At 33.4% G+C, this 23,305-nt stretch overlaps 2 protein-coding genes across 2 annotated transcripts; one reads left to right on the top strand and one right to left on the bottom strand.

The window, feature by feature from the left end:
• Positions 1 to 2,810: 2,810 nt before the first annotated feature.
• LOC123654868 (putative serine protease K12H4.7) lies at positions 2,811 to 12,335 on the top strand. The gene is made up of 10 exons (XM_045590730.1): positions 2,811 to 2,816; positions 6,047 to 6,241; positions 6,574 to 6,758; positions 7,648 to 7,880; positions 8,632 to 8,770; positions 9,680 to 9,825; positions 10,509 to 10,625; positions 11,112 to 11,250; positions 11,792 to 11,962; positions 12,189 to 12,335. The coding sequence occupies exons 1-10, from the start codon at positions 2,811 to 2,813 to the stop codon at positions 12,301 to 12,303; spliced, it is 1,446 nt and encodes a 481-aa protein (XP_045446686.1). The 3' UTR covers positions 12,304 to 12,335.
• Positions 12,336 to 12,400: 65 nt separating this feature from the next.
• On the bottom strand, positions 12,401 to 22,060 carry LOC123655375 (S-adenosylmethionine synthase). The gene is made up of 10 exons (XM_045591187.1): positions 21,843 to 22,060; positions 21,431 to 21,508; positions 21,183 to 21,305; positions 20,408 to 20,520; positions 19,497 to 19,640; positions 18,536 to 18,622; positions 17,767 to 17,898; positions 15,625 to 15,807; positions 14,027 to 14,160; positions 12,401 to 13,517 (listed from the first exon to the last, which is right to left on the bottom strand). The coding sequence occupies exons 1-10, from the start codon at positions 21,955 to 21,957 to the stop codon at positions 13,412 to 13,414; spliced, it is 1,215 nt and encodes a 404-aa protein (XP_045447143.1). The 5' UTR covers positions 21,958 to 22,060; the 3' UTR covers positions 12,401 to 13,411.
• Positions 22,061 to 23,305: the final 1,245 nt, after the last annotated feature.

Genomic DNA, 23,305 nt, shown 5'->3' with positions numbered 1-23,305 from the left:
CATAAATACGGTCATTTAGTTTGTTAAAATATTGCACGATTGTATAAATTTTCACATCCGTAAACAATTTTTTTCTGTGACCTCCCTTTTCGTACCGCTTATGTAGTTGTTTTGATTTTACCAACCTATTCTTTTTTAACACTTCAGCCTGTAATATCCCACTGATGGGCTTTTTTTTAAAATTATCAGTTAAGAATTGACCAGTGCGGCTCTTATAGGCTGCAAGAAGTCACCTTTTAAAATACTAATAGAGTAAATTGTAAAAAACCTCTAAAAATCGCTAAACATCGTAGAAATGAAATGAAAACTAAAATATTTCTTATGTATTTCGATGTGCGACCCTCCAAATAAGGAATAAATTGCAAAAAATCGATTATAATCGCTAAAAAAATCGTGGAAAATTGCAATTATACATGAACATTTTTTTCTTAAACTAGATCAAGTATATCATACTCTAGACGCATATTAGATTTGATTTGATTGATGCTTGCGACTAGCTAAGGTATGGTACCTTAGCTAGTCGCAAGCATTTCCCATTGACAGGTAATTTACCCGATTAGCCTGAAAACTCTGATTATTAGTACTTGATTATGATTTAATAGTTATGTTACGTAACCAATTATGAGTGTTAAACTATATAGGACATGTCAAATAAAAGTTTACATACATAATATGATATGTTAAACAAAGGTTAAAGATCAAATATTTCTCAAAGGAATATAATTCACTAAAATTAAACAAAAATTTATATGTTGGTTACATCGCAATACAATATATAAACAATTTATAGTCGAGACAAGAAATTAACAATGTGTAGGGTAGTATTAAAGTATGTATACGAAAATTAACAGAAATATGCGCGACTGGAAGTGTCATTGTTAAGGAGTTATTTTATGTTTCATTATATAACAAAAAATTAATACAAGTATTAATTTTTTTAAGTGAAAACGTATCAGTTGTTTTTCTTTATTATAAATTTTAGTATTTTTTTTATTATAATTAAAAAAATATATATTATTATTATCCTTTTTTCCTTGCCAAATTACATAACCCGTAGTTTAATTTTAATTTAATGACATTCATGTAGTTTAATTTTTAATTAGATAATTTTTATGAAATTGAAATAATTAGTGCTTAGTTTATAAATTATTGTTATTTATAAATATTGCGAGCTTGGGGAGGCCTATGTCCAGCAGTGGACTGCCATAGGCTGAAGTGATGATGATGATGAAGTGATTATAAATTATTATGATTATATTATTCGATTTTTTAAAAACAAAAACCTGTAGTTTCATTTAGATTTTATAATAAAAATAATTCTTTAAGAGTGAGGGATCCCACGGGGAATTAAAAAAGCTACAGTATTGCAATTCAATACATAGTAATTTTTACTTAATATTAATGAAACTCGTAAATCTCAAAATAAAAATTCTACTTTTTATATTTTATTTTTTGGAATAAAGAGAGTAAAAGCACGTAATGCTGTCTGTCCCGGTTTTTATCCTAACCTATATATTGCTATAAGGACACCTAACAGCAATCATTACTTGTCATCAGGAAATTATATGCCAACTATATGAAGAAAGGTGGAATCAATCAAATTCGCAGCTTAAATTTTTTCCTTCATGTCACAATATCACCTTTACATATATTTTGATTAGCCCGTTGGCGCAGGTTGAAGTGACCCTGCTTTCTGCTCCGGGGGTTGGGGTTTCGATTCCCACTCCGAGCCAATATATATATTTATTTATTTATATTACTGCAGAAAATTGAAACTAACATATAAAATTTAAAAAAAATACTGCACGTATTTTATATTGAAATAGTTAAGAACTTGTGTGAAAACGGCTTATTCTTAAAAAATGGATAAAATCGTTAAAAAGGTCTTATAAACCATTAAATACAAAATCTGCACATATTTTACAAAGAACTGATGAAAACCGCTTGCTGATAAAATTTTGCTTACACATAAATTACAGTGTACGCATTACGTCTATATACTTTAAAAGTAGCAAATAAGCGTACACTTCCGCCTGATGGTTAGCGGATAAGTAGGTACCTTAATATGGACGCCTGCAACACTAGGAATGTTATAAGGACATTGCGGATCTTTTCTGCTCTAGCTATCATTTTTCACCACAAGGACACAACACTACTTGAGAACGTACTATTTGGAGTACTGCCCAAGTCGGGTTGTCTTAAATTTTATGCAAGATGTTTCCTTCTGTGCCTTTCCTCAATAAATGAATATAGGCTATTAGAACTTTAGTAAAAGGAAGATCGAAGAAGATGTTCGAAATTAAACGGGTCAAAATAATTTGGGCCTGTTTCAGCAGAAATTATAAACGACGGCTTTTTATTTCACAGGCTGACAGAGAAAATGGAATTTAATAGGTTTCAGAAAAAACATCTCAAATTCTTTTATCCGATAGATGTAGTTATTATTAACATTGCCAAAATGCCATCTTTATTATCAAGTAGTGAAATTGACCGTAAGACTAATTAAATAAGTACCTACAGTACCTAGTAAATTAAATTTGAAACGAAATTAAATAAGGGTACGTACCGTTTTATGTTACATAAAATAGTATGCTTATTGTACAATTAATACTATATTATTTATCACTATGTACTGTATTGATAACCGATAGTACTAATTAACTGTTTACAACTTCGATAATTTATTGATATGCTAATCGTATTTTTAATAAAAATGTGATAAGAAATATCTTAATCAGCGATTAAATGTCCCTATTTTAGCATTATAACTATTTCAAGTAACATTTTCGTGTTTGATACATTAGATATACATGATGGTAAGTAAAAATTTATTAACGTTTTCGGTTTTAATATATTAACTAGCTGACTGGTGAACTCCGCAAAACCGTGTTTATTTTCGTGTATATGGGTGACCTTTTTAAATTTTAGTTTATACAAATCTAGTCCTGAAAATAACAAACACAAAAAATAACTATCTAATTTAGTGCAGCCTTTCGGAATTTAACGATTTCATACATTACGGTAATTTGTTTTGAGTTATGGGTCGATTTCATGAATCGAATTAAATGGCATTTTTTTTCGCTTTTCGAAAATTCTCCTTTAGTATTGGGCTTTCCTTTATTATAGGCTACTATAATGTTTACAATTACAGATTTATGTGCGGAAAATCTAAAATTATGCATGGTATTTGCTTTAAAGTACCAGATATTCAAGATTGAGTTAACACGAATGAGTGAGCAGATGTGTCGAATGAAAATATTTCATATACAAATGAAGTATACATATATGTGACACTAATGATTAACTTTGTGACAGGTTAAATATTTTAATAGTAAAATAACAGTTAAACTATTTGATTCGTTTCTTAATTCAAAACGAACAATATAAATAAACGTTGTGAAATAAAAAGAACAAAATCAAAAACGATAAGAAGAACCAAAAGTTCGCAATTTTTTAACTTTAAATATTTATGTTATAAAGGCAAGGAGACGAGATACGGAATAACAGCGATCTTACGTAATAAGTGTAAACTAAAAAATAAAATAATAAAATTAAATGAATCGCTTAATATATACAAAAATACTAAGCGAATAAAAACAAGAGGAATGGGCATATAGCTAAAGTTGTCACTGTAATTTCTATATCTTTTCTGGTTGGTACGAGTATTAGTTACTTCTTGCAGCTTATAATATTATATTATTTGATACTAATTTTATGACGTTTATTATTAGTTGCATTGCATTTCAGTTTTTTTTTTCATTTTTATTGATGTTAATCAATCTTTGTTAACTTGTAAATTAACATTCATCATTCTTCTCTCTATGATCATTTACTTTGTGAACATGGTACATTAATGAAGCGCAAGGAAACCTCTTCGTATCGAGATATCTTTTGATGATTATTTATCTATTGGGACTGTACATCTAAAAGCCTTTTTAACTTACATTTTTTGGTTTTACATGTGTCGGAATTTGATACAGTATTATGATTGAGGTATTGGGAGGAATAACTTTAATAGTTTCAACAGCCGATGAGAAGGCACTTTTATAAATTTTATGTAATTGCATATGATTTATTTCATGTTCGCAAATTTTAACTACGGCAAATTTTAGAAACAGCCAAGTCTTCGTAACTCAAGAAATTCTGATTCTGAATTCTACTTGACTTAGTGAGTTAACATCTGTCCCTTTAAAAAGCGAAATGTCTTTAGGAAGAAGAATTTCTTTTTCCAAGATTTTGTGTTCCTCTACTTCTATTATCCCCACTTTTTTAAATTTTCATGAACAACTGCCAGGAATGAAGAAAAATCTTTATTCATCTTTTTCTTTCTTTTCGTTTTTAACGTTCAAAGGGTCTAAAAAAAATCAGGGCCAGTTATTTCTAAGCTAAGGGTACTTTTTGCATTTTAGTAGTCACTTCGTGCGTCTTTCGTTCTTTTACTTTGTTTTCCAGGTAACGTTTCGATTTTTTTCTTCTAAGCTTTTGTTAGAGCTTTGTTCCCACAGAGACATTTGTTCGATACTTTTTAATTTTTTAGCTCAGTTTTTCTTCTTAGATAAGCCTCTTTTTTCTTAGATTTTTGAGCAGTAATTTTCTCTAGATCATTCGTTTATAATTTTCCCTTTTAGGTATCCCTATTCTTCCTAACTCAGATTCACTTTTCTTGATTTTTTCTTTAGCCATTATAATGCTTTAAATAAATAACAGCATAGTTTTACTTAAAATTGCAAATCATTATAAATATGTATTTCTTTTAAGCTTTTAAATTTAAAAATAAAATAAGGAAAAAACTAATATTTGTAGTCAGAGTATTTCGTTATTCATTTTTTATTATATGAAATATATTAGAAATCCCAAAGAGTCTAAGAATGAGCTAATTCATTCGTGGAACATAGAACTTCACTTGTGTTACGCAAAAATCGTCACGAATGAAAGTGACGCGAATTAATTTTTTACAAGTATCAATATAAATATTATGCGTTTGAATATTCTAGAAACTATACAAATTACGTGAAATATTCCAACTATTAGTTGCTTATTTCCGTACGTGGCACATAATATACTGTCTAAATATTTATGAAGATATTAACTTAAAAACGAATGATTTCAATTTAGAAATAAGCACTGAAATTTAGTAAAATAGCTATTTCTTACCAGAAAAACGAAAAGCACGTCCACTGTTACTGGACGATTAATATACGACTCTGGGGTTCCTTTTACCGGTGGCGTAGCGTGCCCTGTATCAAAATTAGTTCGGGCTTCCGAAATGAAAAGTAAAGGTTTCTCACAAAATATAAAATGGGATTGCTTTTTTTGACTGCATGCATTTCTGAAATGAAAACTCTATAGGCACGTATGATAGTTTTTTTTTATATATTTTTTCTCGGGAAGTACGAGATTAAGTGACATCGTGGATAACGTTTTACTAATTTTTGCTTTGCTGCTTTTGCTCTGTAGCCCGGGGCCCCCGTATCATTGATACGGCTAATACGGCGGTAGCTATGCCCCTGCCTTTTACATACAGTTAAAACGAAGGGGGTGAGAACGCGCAGAATATTTTTCTAGAGCTATGTTTTTTTTGTTGACACTAATGATATGTAGAATAAAATGGTCTCACTGTAAAAGACAGAGAGATCATTACTAACCTTTTTTTTCTCTGCAGATTTACAAGGTTATTTTGATGAGTTAATAATCTGTAACAGGAATTTAAAATATACCAGTTTCCAAGAGTAACTTTTTTTTTAAAATTCATATTTGCTTTTTAAATCGCTATATAAGCCGTGAATGAATAAAAATTGTATAAGTTTTTTAAATAAACTAAATAATATTTAAAAGTACAAAAATATCACCCCATCAATTAATAATCACTGGAATATTGACAAGTAGAAACAAGTTATAATCCAAACAGTTTTTACAGCTGTTTTGAAATCGACCCTTAAATAGAAAAATCAAATAAGTAGTAGTATTGGGAATATTAAACGATTGTAATTCATTCATCAACTTGTCATAAGAAATGATGTATTGCTTTTTTTTTTAATAATTTCAGATTAAAATATGTATATTTCTGAATTTGCTTGCTTTAATATGGGCTGAACCACGATTGGTCGAACCTCCTTTGCGTGTCGATCTCCAACCTCCCGAAGACTTTCAGTTTAGATCAAGTAGAAGCAATGTCAGGACATCCTGGATTACAATGCCCGTGGATCATTTCGATCCACAAAACAAGGATACGTACCAAATGGTAAGTAGTTACTTAAATCAATTTACACGAATATAGTTATTAAAGTGATGCTAATACGATACATATCAGACGATATGACACCTGAACTGAAACCAGGAATATCTGTGTTCCTATAATGCTTAGAACATTAATAGCTGTTAGACAAAAAACCTAGCGGACCAATTGATAAAACAACTACTTAGATTGAAAGCAATACTGCCTGGAAGTTGTTGTGTCTAAATTTCTTAACGTGCTCGGCGGTAATTAAAAAAAACTGCATGCCTGATCTAGAATATTTGTAGTTATAAGAAAAATATATACCCATGTAAAAAAATCGTTTTAACATTTTTCAGCGATTCATGTTTAATGATGAATTCCACGGAGGAGACGGTTATCCCATTTTCATTATGGTAGGTGGCGAATGGGACATATCGCCTGGTTTCTTGCAAGGTGGAAATATGTATCTGAATGCTCAAGAGAATAGAGGATATCTGATATACACTGAACACAGATATTACGGGCAGAGTCGACCCTACCAGTAAGGCATTATAGTTTTATTCTTATATCATAGATACCAAAGATTGCCGCTGCTCTTCTTAGTTCTCAATTGAACATAGTTTGTATCAAGTTCTGTAAGAATAAACCTCATAATTGCGAAAACGTACCACATCAATTTTCTAATATTATAATATTTTATTGAATTTTGTTCTTGTTGATATGTGATACAAATAAGTCAGTCAGTTAGTCAGTTCAGTCTATTGCAGCCGACTGCTAGATATAGGCCTCCCCAAGTTCACCATCCCGGTTTTCCGTAATCTTCATTCAATCCACACCGGTAATGTTACGTAGATCGTCGGTCCAATGGGCCGGAGGACGTCACACACTGCGTTTACCAAGATGCGATCTCTTCTCCAGGACCTGTCTGCTCCAACGGCCATCGGTCCTGCGACACAGATGACCAGCCCACTGCCACTTCAACTTGCTAATTCTGTGGACTATGTCAGTTACTTTCGTTCTCTCGCGAAGATAGGATTAGAAATGAGAATTTATAATCCTATCTTTCAGAGATACCCCAAGCATAGCCTATAGTAGTCTATATATAGATGTCTGGCGCGAACTTGGGGAGACCAATGTCCAGCAGTAGCCTGCAATAGGCTGCAATGACTGACTGTATAATATATGTATATCCATCTAAAAATAATCTAGTTACCTACTTTTAATTACTATTTCGGAAATTACCATCTACTTGTTACACAAACATTGGAACGTCATAAAATGTTTTCACGACTTTTCATAAACTTTTATTATTGAACTTTGTTTCCATACCCGTTCCGTACCAAAAGTAAACAGTTTCATGCTATAGCCTATTCTGTTAACAATACGGTACCCTTTGGACGTAGAATGCTATAAAGAACCTATAATTCCAGGAATTTCACCACAGAGAATCTTCGATTCTTAAATGTAGATCAGGCATTAGCAGATCTCGCTTATTTTATAAAGACAATAAAGGAAAGCCCAAGGTTTGCTAACAGCAAGGTGATATTATACGGCGGATCCTACGCCGCAAACATGGTGTTGTGGTTTAAGCAACGGTACCCACATTTGACTCTTGGGGTTGTTGCTTCAAGTGGTCCTATTCTAGGAAAAGTGGATTTTACTGGTTTGTATAGCATTCCCAAGTAAGAAGAATATTTTGCTTTATCAATACATATAATAAAAATGTAACGGATCGCTGTGTGTACATGGAATATATACGAGAAAAAATATTATTGGGACCTCTGTACAACGCTAATAGCACCCAAAACGATGATTGTTAAAATTTTTATCTGTTTGTCTGTGCGTTTGTGCAAGCTAATCTCAGAAATGGCTTATCCGATTTGGATGTGTTTTTCACTAATATATTTATTTATTTACACTTTTGCACACCAATACAAGTTTTTAACAGTATTACAAATGATATATAAAAATAGAATTTGCATAAGTTGCGGCAGACGACTAAATAAGGAGTGTGGGATGGGGTGCAAAAATGTTATGTAACATACACATGATCATATTATACTCATTTACGTACATGTACACCACATACATAAAGATATACACATATACAGACACATAAATATACATACAAAAATACATATATATTTCTATAAAAAACTTGATAAATTTTAAATCAAAGACAACCATCATTATATCACATATTGTGGTAACCTTTACTTAACATTTAGTGTTTGTTTCATGTTAATCGGTTCATAAATAAAAAAGTTATGCCAATTTAAAGAATCACGTTGAACACGTAAATACCTAAAAACGCGGACATAGTCGCAGGCACAGCTAGTTGTAAATAAAATTAAATTTACTTTAATTTATAATTTCTCAAAATTAGTTTTTTTAAGGAAATAATCGATTTGCAGGGTATCTGGAGGTGGTTCACGAAGCATTTACATCAGAAGGCGGAGAAGAATGCATGTCCATTATAAGGGAAGGCATACAGCAGACTGTCGCCGCCCTGAACACAGAATCCGGACGACAGGATGTTCAAAGGCTCTTTAGGTAATGTAATTATTCTATACTAACTGTGTCCGCGGTGTCACCAGCACATGAGTTTTACTTAAGTATCTTCAGTCATGATCATATTAATTAAACGCGATTCAGGAAAACCCATCAGGCATCCTAATCTATTATGATAGCGTTATACCTAAGTACTTCTTTGGTTTCTAAGGTTTGAAGGTTTTTAATAATAATTGTGTTTGCTCGCAAACGAAAAAAAAACCGACTTTAATTACATCGACGAGTAATACAACGTAGATCGACGAAAAAATAGTCAAGTAACTACGCGTTATCAAAGATTACTCAAAAAGTAGTTATCAGATCTCAATAAAATTAATATGTGACCACATGACAAATATCAGCTTTCGATTAAATTAAAAATTATTAAAATCGGTACACCCAATAAAAAGTTATTGCGGATTTTCAAGAAGTTTCCTCGATTTCTCTGGGATCCCATCATCAGATCCTGGTTTCCTTATCATGGTACTAATCTAGGGATATCTTCTTTCTAACAAAAAAAATTTATCAAAATCGGTACACCCAGTAAAAAGTTATTGCGGATTTTCAAGAGTTTCCCTCGATTTCTCTGATATCCCATCATCAGATCCTGGTTTCCTCATCATGGTACTAAACTTGGGATATCTGCTTTCCAACAAAAAAAGAATTATCAAAATCGGTACATCCAGTAGAAAGTTATTAGATATAACTCGAAAAGTAGTTGTTAGATCTCAAATAAATTTAAATGGGACCAATTGACACATACCACCTTTCGATTAAAAAAAAATTTGTCGAAATCGGTCCACACAGTCAGTTCTGATGTAACATACATTAAAAAAAAATACAGTCGAATTGAGAACCTCCTCCTTTTTTGGAAGTCGGTTAAAAATTTATGAGGTTAAAAATTTTCCGCAGGCTCTGCTCGCCACTAGCGACAGATAACGAATTTGAACTGGGCTACTTCTCGGGACTGATAAGTTGGACCTTCTCGGGGTCAGTGCAGACTTCACGGCCCGGCACGATTACTGCCATTTGTCGCAACTTCCTCACCGATGTTTATGGTAATTATCAAAATAACTGTGGCGTGTCCTTTTTTACACTTCGAACAACCACGCGTGTGTCGTCTGTGCCTAAACTAGGCAACTGAATGCCTGGGGGCGTTGTGGTAGTGTGCGAAAGCGATCCCATGGAGTCCCCACTAAGGTGCCGGCGGAAAAAAGATGAGGTTTTAGTGGGTAGTATGGCATTGCACCTCACGCCAGGAGTTCCACACTCCTCACCTTCGTGTGGTGGGGTTAGTGCGTAAATGCATTTCCCCGTCTATATAAAAAAGGCAACTTAATGCATATATTATAAGTAACAGTCAAAAAATATGTATATAAGTATAAATATATATTGCACCCAGACTCCGGGGTAGCTCCGGGGATTGTGGGTTCGATTCCCGCCTTGAGTCTGGGTTTGATCAATGTATGTATTTACGTAAGCATTATTTTTATGTATTTATCGAAAAAAAAATGTAGCTATATCAGTCGACTGTTACAAACAGATGACTGTGTGTACCTATGTCATAGATATTTATTGTTAGATATATTATTATTGTATGAGATAACTTGTTTAAGCATATTCGAAGCGTCAAAAAATGTACCTACCTACGTAACAATTACTCTAAACTCTAATGATTATTTATTATCTAAATAAATATAGATTAAATATACCTACCTGTACCTATTACTTTTTTGTCAAGGTACAACTCCTATGGAAAAAATCGCTGGTTATATAGTGGCTACTCAGAATGCTGCTAATTCTTGCTTCCAAACATACGAGGGATACGTTCAAAGGTTAAGCACTGTAGACAATAATTGTAAGTAAAATATTTAATTATTATTTCTATAAAAATTTGATTCGTGGTGAGTCTACGTCAATTGGTGTAAAGCTAGTAAGTATATAAGACTGCGACCGCTTTAATTTGATTAAGAAAAATATTTTATAGGCTGTACAGATGTTCGGAGATGTGTAGTGTGTTTTCAGACTCTCGAAAAGAGTTTCTAGTTTCACTTGGAGTCGTTGTTGCGTCCGAGTGTGAGGCGATAATTATTTATCTCATCATACTTTACAGAAGACCACGACTAAATAATACCTACTGGTCTCTTTTAGTGTTGTGTTCCTGTGGTGATTTAGGTAGCCAAAGCTTCTTGAGAGGGTAAGGGATAGAGTCGCAAACGCGCTTGTAATGCTCCTGGTGTTGCAGGAGTCCGTAAGTTACATTAACCACTTACCATCAGGCGAACCGTACGCTTATTTACCGCCTTTGTAAAAAATACCTAAATGTGCCCAAAATATTTTCCAGCTCGGGCATGGTATTACCAAACTTGCACCGAATACGGGTACTACCAGACCGCGCCGCGCATAGGGACCGTTTTCGATCCCCTCGTGTGGCTCTCTGTCCCGTTCTATGTCGACATTTGCAAACGGGCCTTTGATCAAAGGTAAATCATTTTTTTATAAGTATCTAATATTTCAAGGTTTAGGAGTCTTATTTGTTGCATATTTACATATATTACGGGACGATACGTAGGCGCAACGGTCATAGCACTGGTTTGCGGCTATTGCGGATTCAATGCACCGCACATGACATACATTTGTGGTCTGAGTGTTTGTGCAGTCCTTGTGGGGCCTTTGGGCTTCCCATCGTGCCTCGGAGAGCTCGTTAAGCTGTCGGTCCCGGTCATGTACACCTAGTAGCGATCGTTACTCATAGTAGGGAATATAATTATCCGCCAATCCGCAGTGGAGCAGTGTGGTGGATTAAGCTCCGATCCATTTCCTACATGGGGAATGAGTCCTATGGGTAGCAGTGGGATATTACAGGTCGAAGCGAGTGAACGACTTTCATTTAAATTCATAAAACTTCGATATCCTTGACCGCCTTGTAAAATGGAAAAATCTAGAAAAACTCAAACGTATAGCAGGTCCTCCTCCAAATATTGTAGTATTTTTAATCGGTCTATCAAAGTAGTATACCGCCAGATTCGACGAAGTCTTCGTGTACAACGCGGTGGACCGCGTGAACCGCGTGTTCGGTGGCTTGCGGCCGGACGTCAACAACACCATCAACATCCACGGCACGGCGGACCCGTGGCACGCGCTGGGCGTGCACGAGGACATCAACGACAGTTCTCCTACCTACATGGTGCCTCGGTGAGTTATTGACTACTTCAATCATTGTTTCAAATTACCAATAAAATAAGTTGAAGTCTGGCCAGCTTCCAAAGAGCCTTACCATACTCACCATAGATCTGGTAATTTAATAGATACTCTTTTTGCTTATTGAAATGGCAGATACTTTACTTTAATTGTCTATGATTATATTTATACACCAACATGAACAATGTTTGTTATTGTAAACTTTTATTTTCATTTTTAGAGCGCCTCATTGTTTCGATTTGAGCAATTGGCGACCAACGGACACAATTAGAATGACAAACGCGCAACAAGCGGCTAGAAGACTCGTCACTCAGTGGCTTTCGGAAAACATTTAGATGTTTTAATAATACAAAACATTTCTGGTTTACATGTCATTTATTTAATCATCAATATTGTTCTTATACTATAAGGGTTTTATAAATAAAAAATCACTTCATATTCCCGATATTGTGCCGGGAAAACACAGTTTAATATTAGTTTAAAACTTTACATCCAGAAAAATTGAGAATACACAAAATTTGGGAATTAAAAACTTTTAACAGGTCGAAAAATATCGAAATGAACTATACTCGCCCTACGGACTCTAGGAATTTCGTAGACAATTTCATTTAATGTAGATAACAACTACGCATATCACTGGCGGAATCATATAATCCATATTGTACTAAATGTACAGTGCACTACTGCCCCGGACGAGTCGGTGTGTTTTCAAAATGGCTCTTTTCCACGATAATTCCTTTTCGGAAACACAACACAAATTGTATTGCGAAATAGGCGACACGGATATTACTCGATGCACTTACAAATACGTTTTCGACACTTAGTATCTAATGTAATATAAGCTTAGAATTAAAATGACGCCTGTCCGCAGTACTACATTTGCAGTGAACGAGAAAAGGCGAGACTTGTCGTCTGTCCTCCACTCGTTCCACTGTGACGCTACCGGGGAAGTAGTATACTTTACAGGAACATAGCACTGAAGTTATCACAAGCTCACTCATAATGAAAAAAACTTACGAGATATATTGGCAGTCCATTTAAATTACTAAATTGTCAATGTTTACTAGAAATAAATACGAAACGGGAAATTATAGTGTTACATATAGCTGAGACTGAACATTTACGATATGTAAAACGGCAGGTTGTTAAAATGAATTAGGACTGCTCCAGATAGTCTCGAACTAACTCAAAATTCATGAATGACGACACCCGTTATGCCTAAAAATCTATATATTAACGAATACTTAACAATAAACTGAATCGCACAAACGAATGGCAAATGCTAAACACTCACTGTCACCTGCGAGATTAGTCGTATAACAAATAATAATAACCTATTATTAGAGAGTCGTCGGCAATGTCGGCTCTCGCTCTAAGAAACACACAAAGATTCGAAATAAACTTGTGAAATATTTACATTATTCTAAATGTTCTGGTTTCAAGTCAATCTACTACAAGGGGTCTGGGGTTTTCCCATGGGAATCCCTCTCGACCGAAGTGTCCGTAGGTACTTGTTTTCTGATAAATTGGCGCCCTCAAATTGAGCTCTCTGAAAATAATTAAAAAAAAAAAAAACAACGTTATTACATATATTATAAGGTTATTAATATTATAGAGCTGAAGGGTGTGTATGCATGTATATTTCAGAGATCTACTTAATCAAATAAAATATTTTTTTTGTCCTTAGCCTGTTTTCATAGTGACAACAAAACACTGGTGAAGCCGTGCAAATTGTTTGGTGATATTCATAAATCAGATGGTCAAGAATTTTATTAATAGTAAATTTCAAATTATTACATAAAATTGTGCTATAAAGTTATGAATGCCATTGAATTATTCACACAGGCTAAATACGACGATATACATTTTATGGTTCATAAAAATCCTTTTGTTGTTGATTATGTATACATGTTATATTTCTTATTTGAAAAGTAAATAATTTCTGTTGTACTTATATATATATATATATATATATATATATATATATATATATATATATATATGAAAATTCGTATTTTCATTTCGTTTTAACGATTAATAATAATAGTTTAGACTTACTTGACAATTTTCCCCGGTCGTAAGTCAAAGTTCTTTTGTACAATGGCAAGTAATTCTTGCTGTGTCTTGTGCGATGTACCGTAGTCGAACACCGTAATAGATAGGGGTTCGGCGACACCAATGGCGTACGCAACCTGAAATAGAATAAACATACATACAGTATTAGATTACAAAAACATGAATAATTATAATCTTTATACTATATAAGATTTGTTTATTTGTTTAAAAGAAAATCCTAAGACCAACTGGTCTGACCCTTAAAAATCTTTTTTATATTTGTTACAATGTTGTTTTAGACGATAGAATATGAAGTAAATATAATCAGGAAAAATTATTAGTATAGTAAGGATTATTTACAAAGAAATAAATCGACACCAACAATTTATACTACGCCAACTCGAATTTTCGATAAGTTGGTTTTCTTAATGCAACTTGAATGTGTTTTTTTTTGTAATAATATAAATGGTTAAATTGCATGAATAAATTAACTATTAAAGATACGAAATTTCAAATAAGTTTCTTAATTAATAAAATACGTTATTCCCTTTTAATAAGCCTCTGTTGTAAAGTTCACTTTTATGAGTTAGCTTAGTATAAATTGCTGGTGTCGAAATTACCTATTATCTATTATCATGTGAATAAAATATCTAACAGTTTTCTCACAGACTGTATGCCCAATACAAATGTATGCATGTGCAGGGATCAAACCCGCAACTATCAACACAGCAGCCACAAGGCAGTGCTGGGACCGTTGCGCTAACATTTCATCTATGACTAGTAATGTTTTCTGAATCTTTCACTTACTATACGAGAACAACTAAAACCATTAGAGGGTTGTCCATGTCCAATCATGCATATTATTTTGTGCCACCTTTATATCAAAATTTTTATAATATATCTTTAAATATAGATATGATCTAATTAAATACTGGAAAATTAAGCATCATGATACAAACTCCCAGATAAACATGGAGGTTGTAGTGTTTTTTGGTAAAGATATGATATCTCACAGCACCCCTGCTTGTGATATTTTCCGACAAGTCCCGCCCTCGATTCTTATTTTAATATATATAACTTGGTAGGCAAACAAATGCAGGGCTCACATGATGGTAAGCGATAACCATAGCCTATAGGCATCTGAAATACTAGAAGCATCCCAAGCGCGTTTCTGACCCTATCCCCAATTCCCCCCAGGAACACTGGTCACCTTACTCACCAACAGGAACACAACACAGTACAATACAATACAAATACTCTTTATTGTACACTATCAGCGAAAAAAAATTTTTACACCGAAAAAGAAAATATAGACATGTACAAAAGGCGGTCTTATCGCTAAAAGAGCGATCTCTTCCGTCAACCTCAAGCATGAAAAGGACATGACAAAAGAATTAGACGGCTTGGAGGTGTACATACATAATATATACATATAATACGTAAATATACATACATATACACATTACACACTCATAGACATATATATATATATATACATACACATATATATATATATATATATATATATATATAAAAGCTTGTATTATTTAGCTGTGATCTTCAGTAAGGTCACAGAGGCCCGCCCCCCGGCAGTGGCTCACCTGCACCATGCAGCGGCGGCACAGGCCGGCGCGCACCAGCGACTTGGCGACCCAGCGGGCCGCGTAGGCCGCGGAGCGGTCCACCTTCGTGAAGTCTTTGCCGGAGAAGGCGCCGCCGCCGTGAGCTCCCCAGCCGCCGTACGTGTCCACGATGATCTTGCGCCCCGTCAGCCCCGCGTCCGACTGTCGACAACGCAAACACATTCTTGACCGTACAGTATTTTAAACCGGTTTTTGACACCAGTCCTTTAGGCTAAGCGCGCACTGGCGGCCAGGCCACAGCGGCCAGTATTGCGACCAGGCCGCGAGTGTCGCGACCAGCCGCGAGCGTCGCTCCCAAGCTATAGCCCATAACGATATAATTTGAACACTCCGTAAACAGTAAAACATCTATCCGCGGCGACCAGTGCACGCACACTAGCGCACGATCGTACAATTCTTCGAATCTCGGCGGCCGCTGGCTGCTCGCGGCCAAGTGCACGCTCTATGATACGATGTACATACATTTCGCTGGCCGCCGCGGCCCAGCTGCTGCGGCCAGGCCGCCAGTGCGCGCTTAGGCTTACTATTCGAGTTGGCGATTTTTGTATTATCGATACATCTTTATTAAGATTTCGATTGGAAAATAAATAATTATTACTATTGTATTATAGTTTTTTCTTTATTGTACGACTAGGGTGGCAAACGGGTGTTCGGCCCACCGGTAGGCGGTTACCGTAACTTATAGACGTCTGCAACACCCCCGAGATTTTCTTCGGGAGATCTGGCTACGTTACTCGCCATAGGAACACTAATTGACAACAGTATTATCGTATTATTTTGCTATAATCTTTTGTATGATTCGAGGCACTTCTCCAGAAACTGTATTATAAATATTGTATTAATATATTTCTGGCACGTTGTTAGTTTATGCTTGATAAATTTAAACACGAAAATATATTATGATAAGTTTTTTTAATGGCCGAATACAGCTGCGAAAAACAATTCCGTCATATTATTTCCTTTGGAACCCTAAAAATTAGTCAGACTAAATATTATTTAACAAGATATATTATTGGAAAGTATAAAGTTTTTTTTTTTTTATTATACAATATTTTATTTACTTCTTGCTACAAAACATAGAATCAATTACATCTTCTATATTGGACAATTAAATATAATAATTTCGGTCCACTCAATCAATACCTTTATCATTTGATCAATAATCTACTAAAACGACTGCGCGTTATTTTTTGTGCGACGCAGAGCAGCTGACGTGTGTGGTATTTCCGCAATAATACGTAATTATAATAAATTCCCAAGGGCGGAGTAATCGCGATCTTGCTCATTAGCCATTTAAATAATATGTCGATAAAATTTAATAGTGATTTTTTTTTATGTCCATCGTAATTTTTTTTTTTTTTTTTTTGTTTTCTACCTAATTTCGTTTACGCTCTTATCTTGCATAGGTAGCACAATAAGCGGTAGCGTTTCCAGTTGACAAAAAATAATTTTACGTTTATTAAAATAATAAGAATATATAGGAAACGATACTTTAGAAGTTTTTAGAATATATTTTTTACGTTTTTGAAGAGCTAATGTTGTATTCTTTCAAATAAGGTATTTATTTAAATAAAATGAGCACGTCGTCTTGGCAAACGCAGTGTGGGACGTCCTACGGCCTGTTGGACCGACGATCTACGTAAGATTGCCGGTATAGGCTGGATGAGGATAGCAGAAAACCGGGATGTCTGGCGAGAACTTGGGGAGGCCTATGTCCAGCAGTGGACTGCAAAAGACTGACTGACTGTACCACCGAATCGCGAATCATGCAAAAACTATTGGAAGAATTAGAAATGGAACTGACTATTATTTTAGTCCATAATATTAGCTAGACTTCTATTTTTATCTCAAAATTCATTTCCCTTTAGGACCGAGGTTCTAGATCTGTTAGTCCAGATCTCAACAATCATCATAAACCTTAGACCTTAATAATATTATGTATGTTCAAGTAATTTAGAGCCCAGAATATCGAGAAACCTTAGAACATACTGCTCACATGAAACTGACAATAACTTAACATTCTCTTAACAAAATAATAGTCACAAACTAAGCAGCAGGCACTGCAAGTGTTAAAGTAAATTAAAGATATTTTCAACTTACCTGAGGACCACCGATGATAAAGAGTCCACAAGGGTTGATGTGGACTACAGTTCGCTCGTCCAAATATTGTGCTGGAATTACTTCATTGATTACTTTGTTCCTTATTTCCTCACGCAGCGTTTCAATTGCAATCTGTTTGTAAATTTTTAATAAATTACAACTATATTACACATCTTAATGAATACATACATTTTTCCTACATTGAAAAAGAGGCCTATGCCCAGCATTGGGATGTTACAGGCTGAATCATGATTGTGATCATCACATACCCTCCCTAGTGCAAATGTCCGTCATTTCATTTTAATTAATTTATTTCACATGATTTACATGTAGCTTGAGATATTCATTTATCTAAAAATGACTATTGTGAAAATTTTAATAAAAAATATTATTTCACTTTTATTGTATTCACTGGACAGAATGTTTACATTGCATCACATTAAAAAAATGACGATAAATGAGGTACAATCATTGCTTTATTTATAAATATTAGTTTTTGTCACAAAGATAAAAAGAGACTGAGTTTAAATAACAAAGATAACTAATTAATAAATACGTCAATAGATGTGTTTTTAATTACATAACAATATTTTCAAATCTTTTGCATGTTTTTGGCCAGTTTTGTTACTCCTTCACAACGAAAGAATAGATAGAATCCTTTGAAATGATATTGGGCATGCAGACTTACACACGATTATAATACAGGATACTGTTTGTCCTAAATTTAGAATGGTACCAAACTTAACGGACCTGGTTAGTTAATAATTACCTTCTCAGAATGTTGAAGGGAGACAACAACAGTATGCACTCTTTGTGGCACAGTGGCACCTCCTGCAAACACATATTCGCAGGTCACCTGGAAACAAAAAATTTTTTTTTTAATACATACCTATTTCAATTATTAACAGTTGATTATTTAGTTCAAGGTTAGTAATGTAAGGCATTACAGATTGGACATTTTATTTTTGTAATTGGTAGTGCATGTATAGGAAAAATTATAAACTTCAAAATATTTTATACCCTACAAGACATGAGTACAGACAAATACTGTTCTATGAATCGACAAGAAGCAAATGAAAAATGAAAAAATCGACTTAAATTTTCATCAACAAGTAACAACATAGGGTAGTCAAAAAAAATATACATTATTAATAAAGAGTCTGAAATTACTCTTCTTCAATTACAAAAAAAAAGGGAATAATCAAGGTCGGTACACGCAGTAAAATGTTATGAGAATATATATGCATGTTCGGGGATGGGATAACATAACATAATAATTCTTTTTTTGTTGAAAAGGAGATATCCCAAGAGTGGGTCCATGATAAGGAAACCAGTATCTGATGATGAAATCCTAGAGAAATCAAGGGAACCCTCGACAATCGTAGTGACGACTAGTGCGCTTGTTAATTTTTTCGTTTGCGAGCTTTTGCGAGATTATTTTGAAGTTGATTAAAAACGCCAACAATACATGACAAACATTCGAATTCAGAGATTACAGATACCGCATGGGAGAAGTAGATTCGTGATTCGATCTAGTGCTGATACAAGTCGCTAACACGAGGCTAAACATTATAATTAATAATTCTGGGTAAAAAATACTTTGTGTGCGTCAGTAACCGTGTGTACGCGGCGAGGAACAACCATTAACATATTTTTTACATAAAATCGAACATTTATGACAATTGTTGCCTGCATCGTGTGCAGATGTAATGTTACTGTGTGAATATTACCTGTGTTTTTGAATCTGGACGAGCCCACCAGAATTCACCACTCCTTCTAAGTTCAGCAATCTTCTGATTAAGCCTATGAGCCAGTACTACAGTGAGTGGCATACACTCCTCTGTCTCATCTGTTGCATAGCCAAACATCAAACCCTAGTAAAGAAAGATCATATAGTTATTTCCATGATTTGATATAATCTTGTCTTACCATCATTGTTTTTGTTTTAAAATTTATAATATTTTAAAACAAAACTTTTATCTGAAATTTTTTACTTGGACGTTTACTGCTCCGTACTGCCCAAGGAGCGATAAAAAAATTAAACATTTTACAGATTAGTAATACACATATTTTAAAATCATGCACCACATAATATTTCCCTCTCCAGGATATAAATTAAACTAAGTACCCACCATCCCATTGATAATAAACAAGATGTTCTGTCCATTCACTGGCTTAATTCGCTTTGAGATTAGGTTATGATTATGAATTAAGAATATAATTATAATAGTTGCTTGTATTTATGTTTTAATATGTATGGTTGATTTAAATGGAAAGACAAATGAAAACCCATCGTATGATGCCAAAATAATGGCAATAATGATAATATTATATATATATATATATATATATATATATATATATATATATATATATATATATATATATATATATAATGAAATATAATTTTCATGCTGCATGGAAAAAGTACTAAGTAAAAATGGAAATATTTTTATCAATAATTATTTTAATTATCACTAAAAACCAATTATGATGTACAGTATACTATTATTTTTTATCTAGAAAACAATAAAGTAGAAAAATAATTACTATGTTGATAATAAAAAATTACATATGGAAATAAATTAAAATTTTGTATTTGTAAAATTACACTACTTTTAATGAATATCATATTACCAACCTGATCCCCAGCCCCAACTTCATCTTCATTTCTGTTTTCATGCACCCCAGCAGCAATATTCGGTGACTGTTGGTCCAGGGCTAGCATCACGCTGCATGTCTTGTAATCAAACCCTGGCCCAACATGCATATGATAAAATAAATTTACTACCCAGCACACCACTTCTGAGTTTATCAAAATATTTGAAATTGTGTAACCTTATGAGTATATTTTGATATGCATTCAGTAAGTGGCTACCAGTGGTAGGACTTTGACGATTGTAGGTAAGAACACAGGCATTTATATAATGAACTCAGGAATCAGGTACTGAACACTATATATGTTAATGAAATGATATATTTCTAACTTATCTATAACTTTTCCTAAAATTATCCTTGATGAGCAAAAAACATGAGAAGATATCTTATTTTCTGAGAAATGTTATGACAACCTCATAATTACACCATATTTGTATTCATGCAATTATGTTTTGAATGATTTATAGTCAGCCCAATATATCGTGCATTGAGACTCAATTTGAATACCTGGTCTCCAGCCCCAATATCAATTTCATCTCGGTCCTGATAGACCCCCTCGGCTATGTTTGGACTTTGTTCTTCAATAGCCACTAATAAATTTAGTGTACGCCAATCAAAACCTAGTGTGTACGAAATTATTATCGGAATGGTTTCATAAACGGAGGTCAAACTGAAATTTTGAACACTAATTCTAACAGTATTTGGCTCGAGGCCAAACGTATATGCTAATGTTTTTTTTTTGTTTATTATTATCATACCTTTAGAAGAGTCGTCGTAGCCGATGTGTTTCACGGTTTCTCTAACAACTTTTTGATAATCAACATTGGCTTTTGACGTAATTTCACCACACAGCAGAATCATACCAGTTTTAGTGACAGTTTCTGTTGAATATAGTTGACCAAAAATTACAATACATTTTGTAAATAATAATAAATACTATATGAGCATTTATATAACATAGAACAGAATAGAATAGAGATAATATAGACATAATATAGGTACTGACCGCACGCAACTTTAGCATCAGGATCTTGTTTCAAATGCGCATCAAGGATAGCATCACTTATCTGATCACACATTTTATCTGGAATATATGATAACAATTAAGATATTTTTTATTCGATTTATTTAAAAAAAATATATTAATTTATTAAACTAAATTCAACCACGTGTTTTAGGTAATTAGAGATTCATGGTTAAACCATACAATAAAATGTGATGTAACCTAACAATAACATTGCATTGTCAGACAAGACATACGACAAAGTTACTTTTGGCGTAATATATCCAATTTAGTTGAGACAACAGATGAAATTGCGATATCAAAATATTCTGTATTGATACGATATCTGCGCGCATGTTTGAGGCGGCCATCTTTCATACAAATGAGACCATTCCTGTACTCGTGAAAAACTAACCTGGATGACCCTCGCCGACAGATTCCGATGTAAATAAGAACACAGATCCATCTTCCATATCATAGCTGTGACCATTTGTTTTAGCATATCCATTCATTTTTGATGTTTCCGGCATTCTGAATTTAGAGTTAGTTCACTAAAATAATACGAGAATACCCCCTCGAATTAATACTGTGGAAAAGAGGCCCGGCGCGAATATGCGCTCTTATTTATAAGGTCGGGGTGGCGCTATTGAGCCAAGAATATTCGCCAATCAGGTTTTAACTTTAGTGACACTACGCGACAATATAGGGCCCGCTATTGGTCAGAATATTTTGTTTTGATTCTGCTATAACCTAAAATATAGACAAGTCTATGGACACAATATACTAATTAAGCCGCCAGATTTAGCTGTGATTTTTTACAATTTTTAATGTGCTTCTAAAAAACAAAAATTGAAAATATGGCAATAATAATTACAAAACAAAGTAATAGAACAATTTAGCTTAGCTTCAGTACTTACACTAGTTCATTATAAACTCTTATAATTTAAATTACCTGGTCTATTACTGTAATATTCTAAAATTTATTGTTGAATATGATAACTGAACAACACTTTATCCTCTTAAATTCGCCCTAACGCTTTAAAAACTTGTCACAAACTGACGGTTTAGTACGATATGAATTTATTTAAAAGATAATTCGCTATGCAAAATGTATAGTTCATTGTTAAGATAAAATAGTGTAGGAGCTGAAGACACTTAATATTGATTGCATAATAAATTTTACTAATGAATATTTACACTAACGATGTCATTATTATTATCGATAAGTAGAAGTTAACAGACCTCGTAAGAAAATGTTCCACTTAACTTTAAATTAACGTTTATAATTAAAATTAAATATGCGAGTATCCACGATGAATATTATTTTAAAAAAATGAGTTCAGCTTATAAGCGCTATAATCAGTATATTTTAATAGATAATATTATAAATATGATATACAAATACACCATAATTATACTTATGTTGTTTGAATTTTATAAAAAAAAAACAACTCTTAAAGTATAAGAAGATCAAACTTCGGTGAAAGTTCAAAGATTATTCTAGTCCAAAGATAATAAGCATATTATGTTTTATTACTAAAATAGTATGTGAAAACAATAACGATATGTTTTACTCTGGTGTGAGAGAGAGACTTGTTACCGATTTTTAAAGTTCTTCGTTAAGAGTGCGTTACCAATTATGCTAAATTATTTTCATTTTAGATGGATGTTTATTTATTTAAAGTATATCTATACCTGCAGGGAATTTAAAAAATCAGCATACATAAGGTAAAAAATTTGTACTCTTGGCCCATCTGTATTTTTACTATAAATTAATTAAGAAGTTAGTTACGTAGATCATTTTTAACCAACTGCTAAAAAGAAGAGGTCTATGATAAATTTTCTTTGAAAGGCTTGATTGATAGTTTTCAGTTTTTC

The sequence above is a fragment of the Melitaea cinxia genome, chromosome 7, assembly GCF_905220565.1.
Source record: "Melitaea cinxia chromosome 7, ilMelCinx1.1, whole genome shotgun sequence".
NCBI classification, from domain to species: domain Eukaryota; kingdom Metazoa; phylum Arthropoda; class Insecta; order Lepidoptera; family Nymphalidae; genus Melitaea; species Melitaea cinxia.
Note: the sequence above shows the minus strand (reverse complement) of the source record. Positions and strands in the feature narration are given on the sequence as shown.

Coding starts and splice junctions, on each gene's coding strand:
- LOC123654868 (XM_045590730.1), top strand. Junction 6,242..6,573: donor ACAAGGATACGTACCAAATG/GTAAGTAGTTAC, acceptor AACATTTTTCAG/CGATTCATGTTTAATGATGA. Junction 10,626..11,111: donor AAGCACTGTAGACAATAATT/GTAAGTAAAATA, acceptor AATATTTTCCAG/CTCGGGCATGGTATTACCAA.
- LOC123655375 (XM_045591187.1), bottom strand. CDS start 21,957: ATGCCGGAAACATCAAAAATGAATGGATATGCTAAAACAAATGGTCAC. Junction 18,623..19,496: donor GTCCAGATTCAAAAACACAG/GTAATATTCACA, acceptor TTTTGTTTCCAG/GTGACCTGCGAATATGTGTT. Junction 13,518..14,026: donor CGACCGGGGAAAATTGTCAA/GTAAGTCTAAAC, acceptor AATTATTTTCAG/AGAGCTCAATTTGAGGGCGC.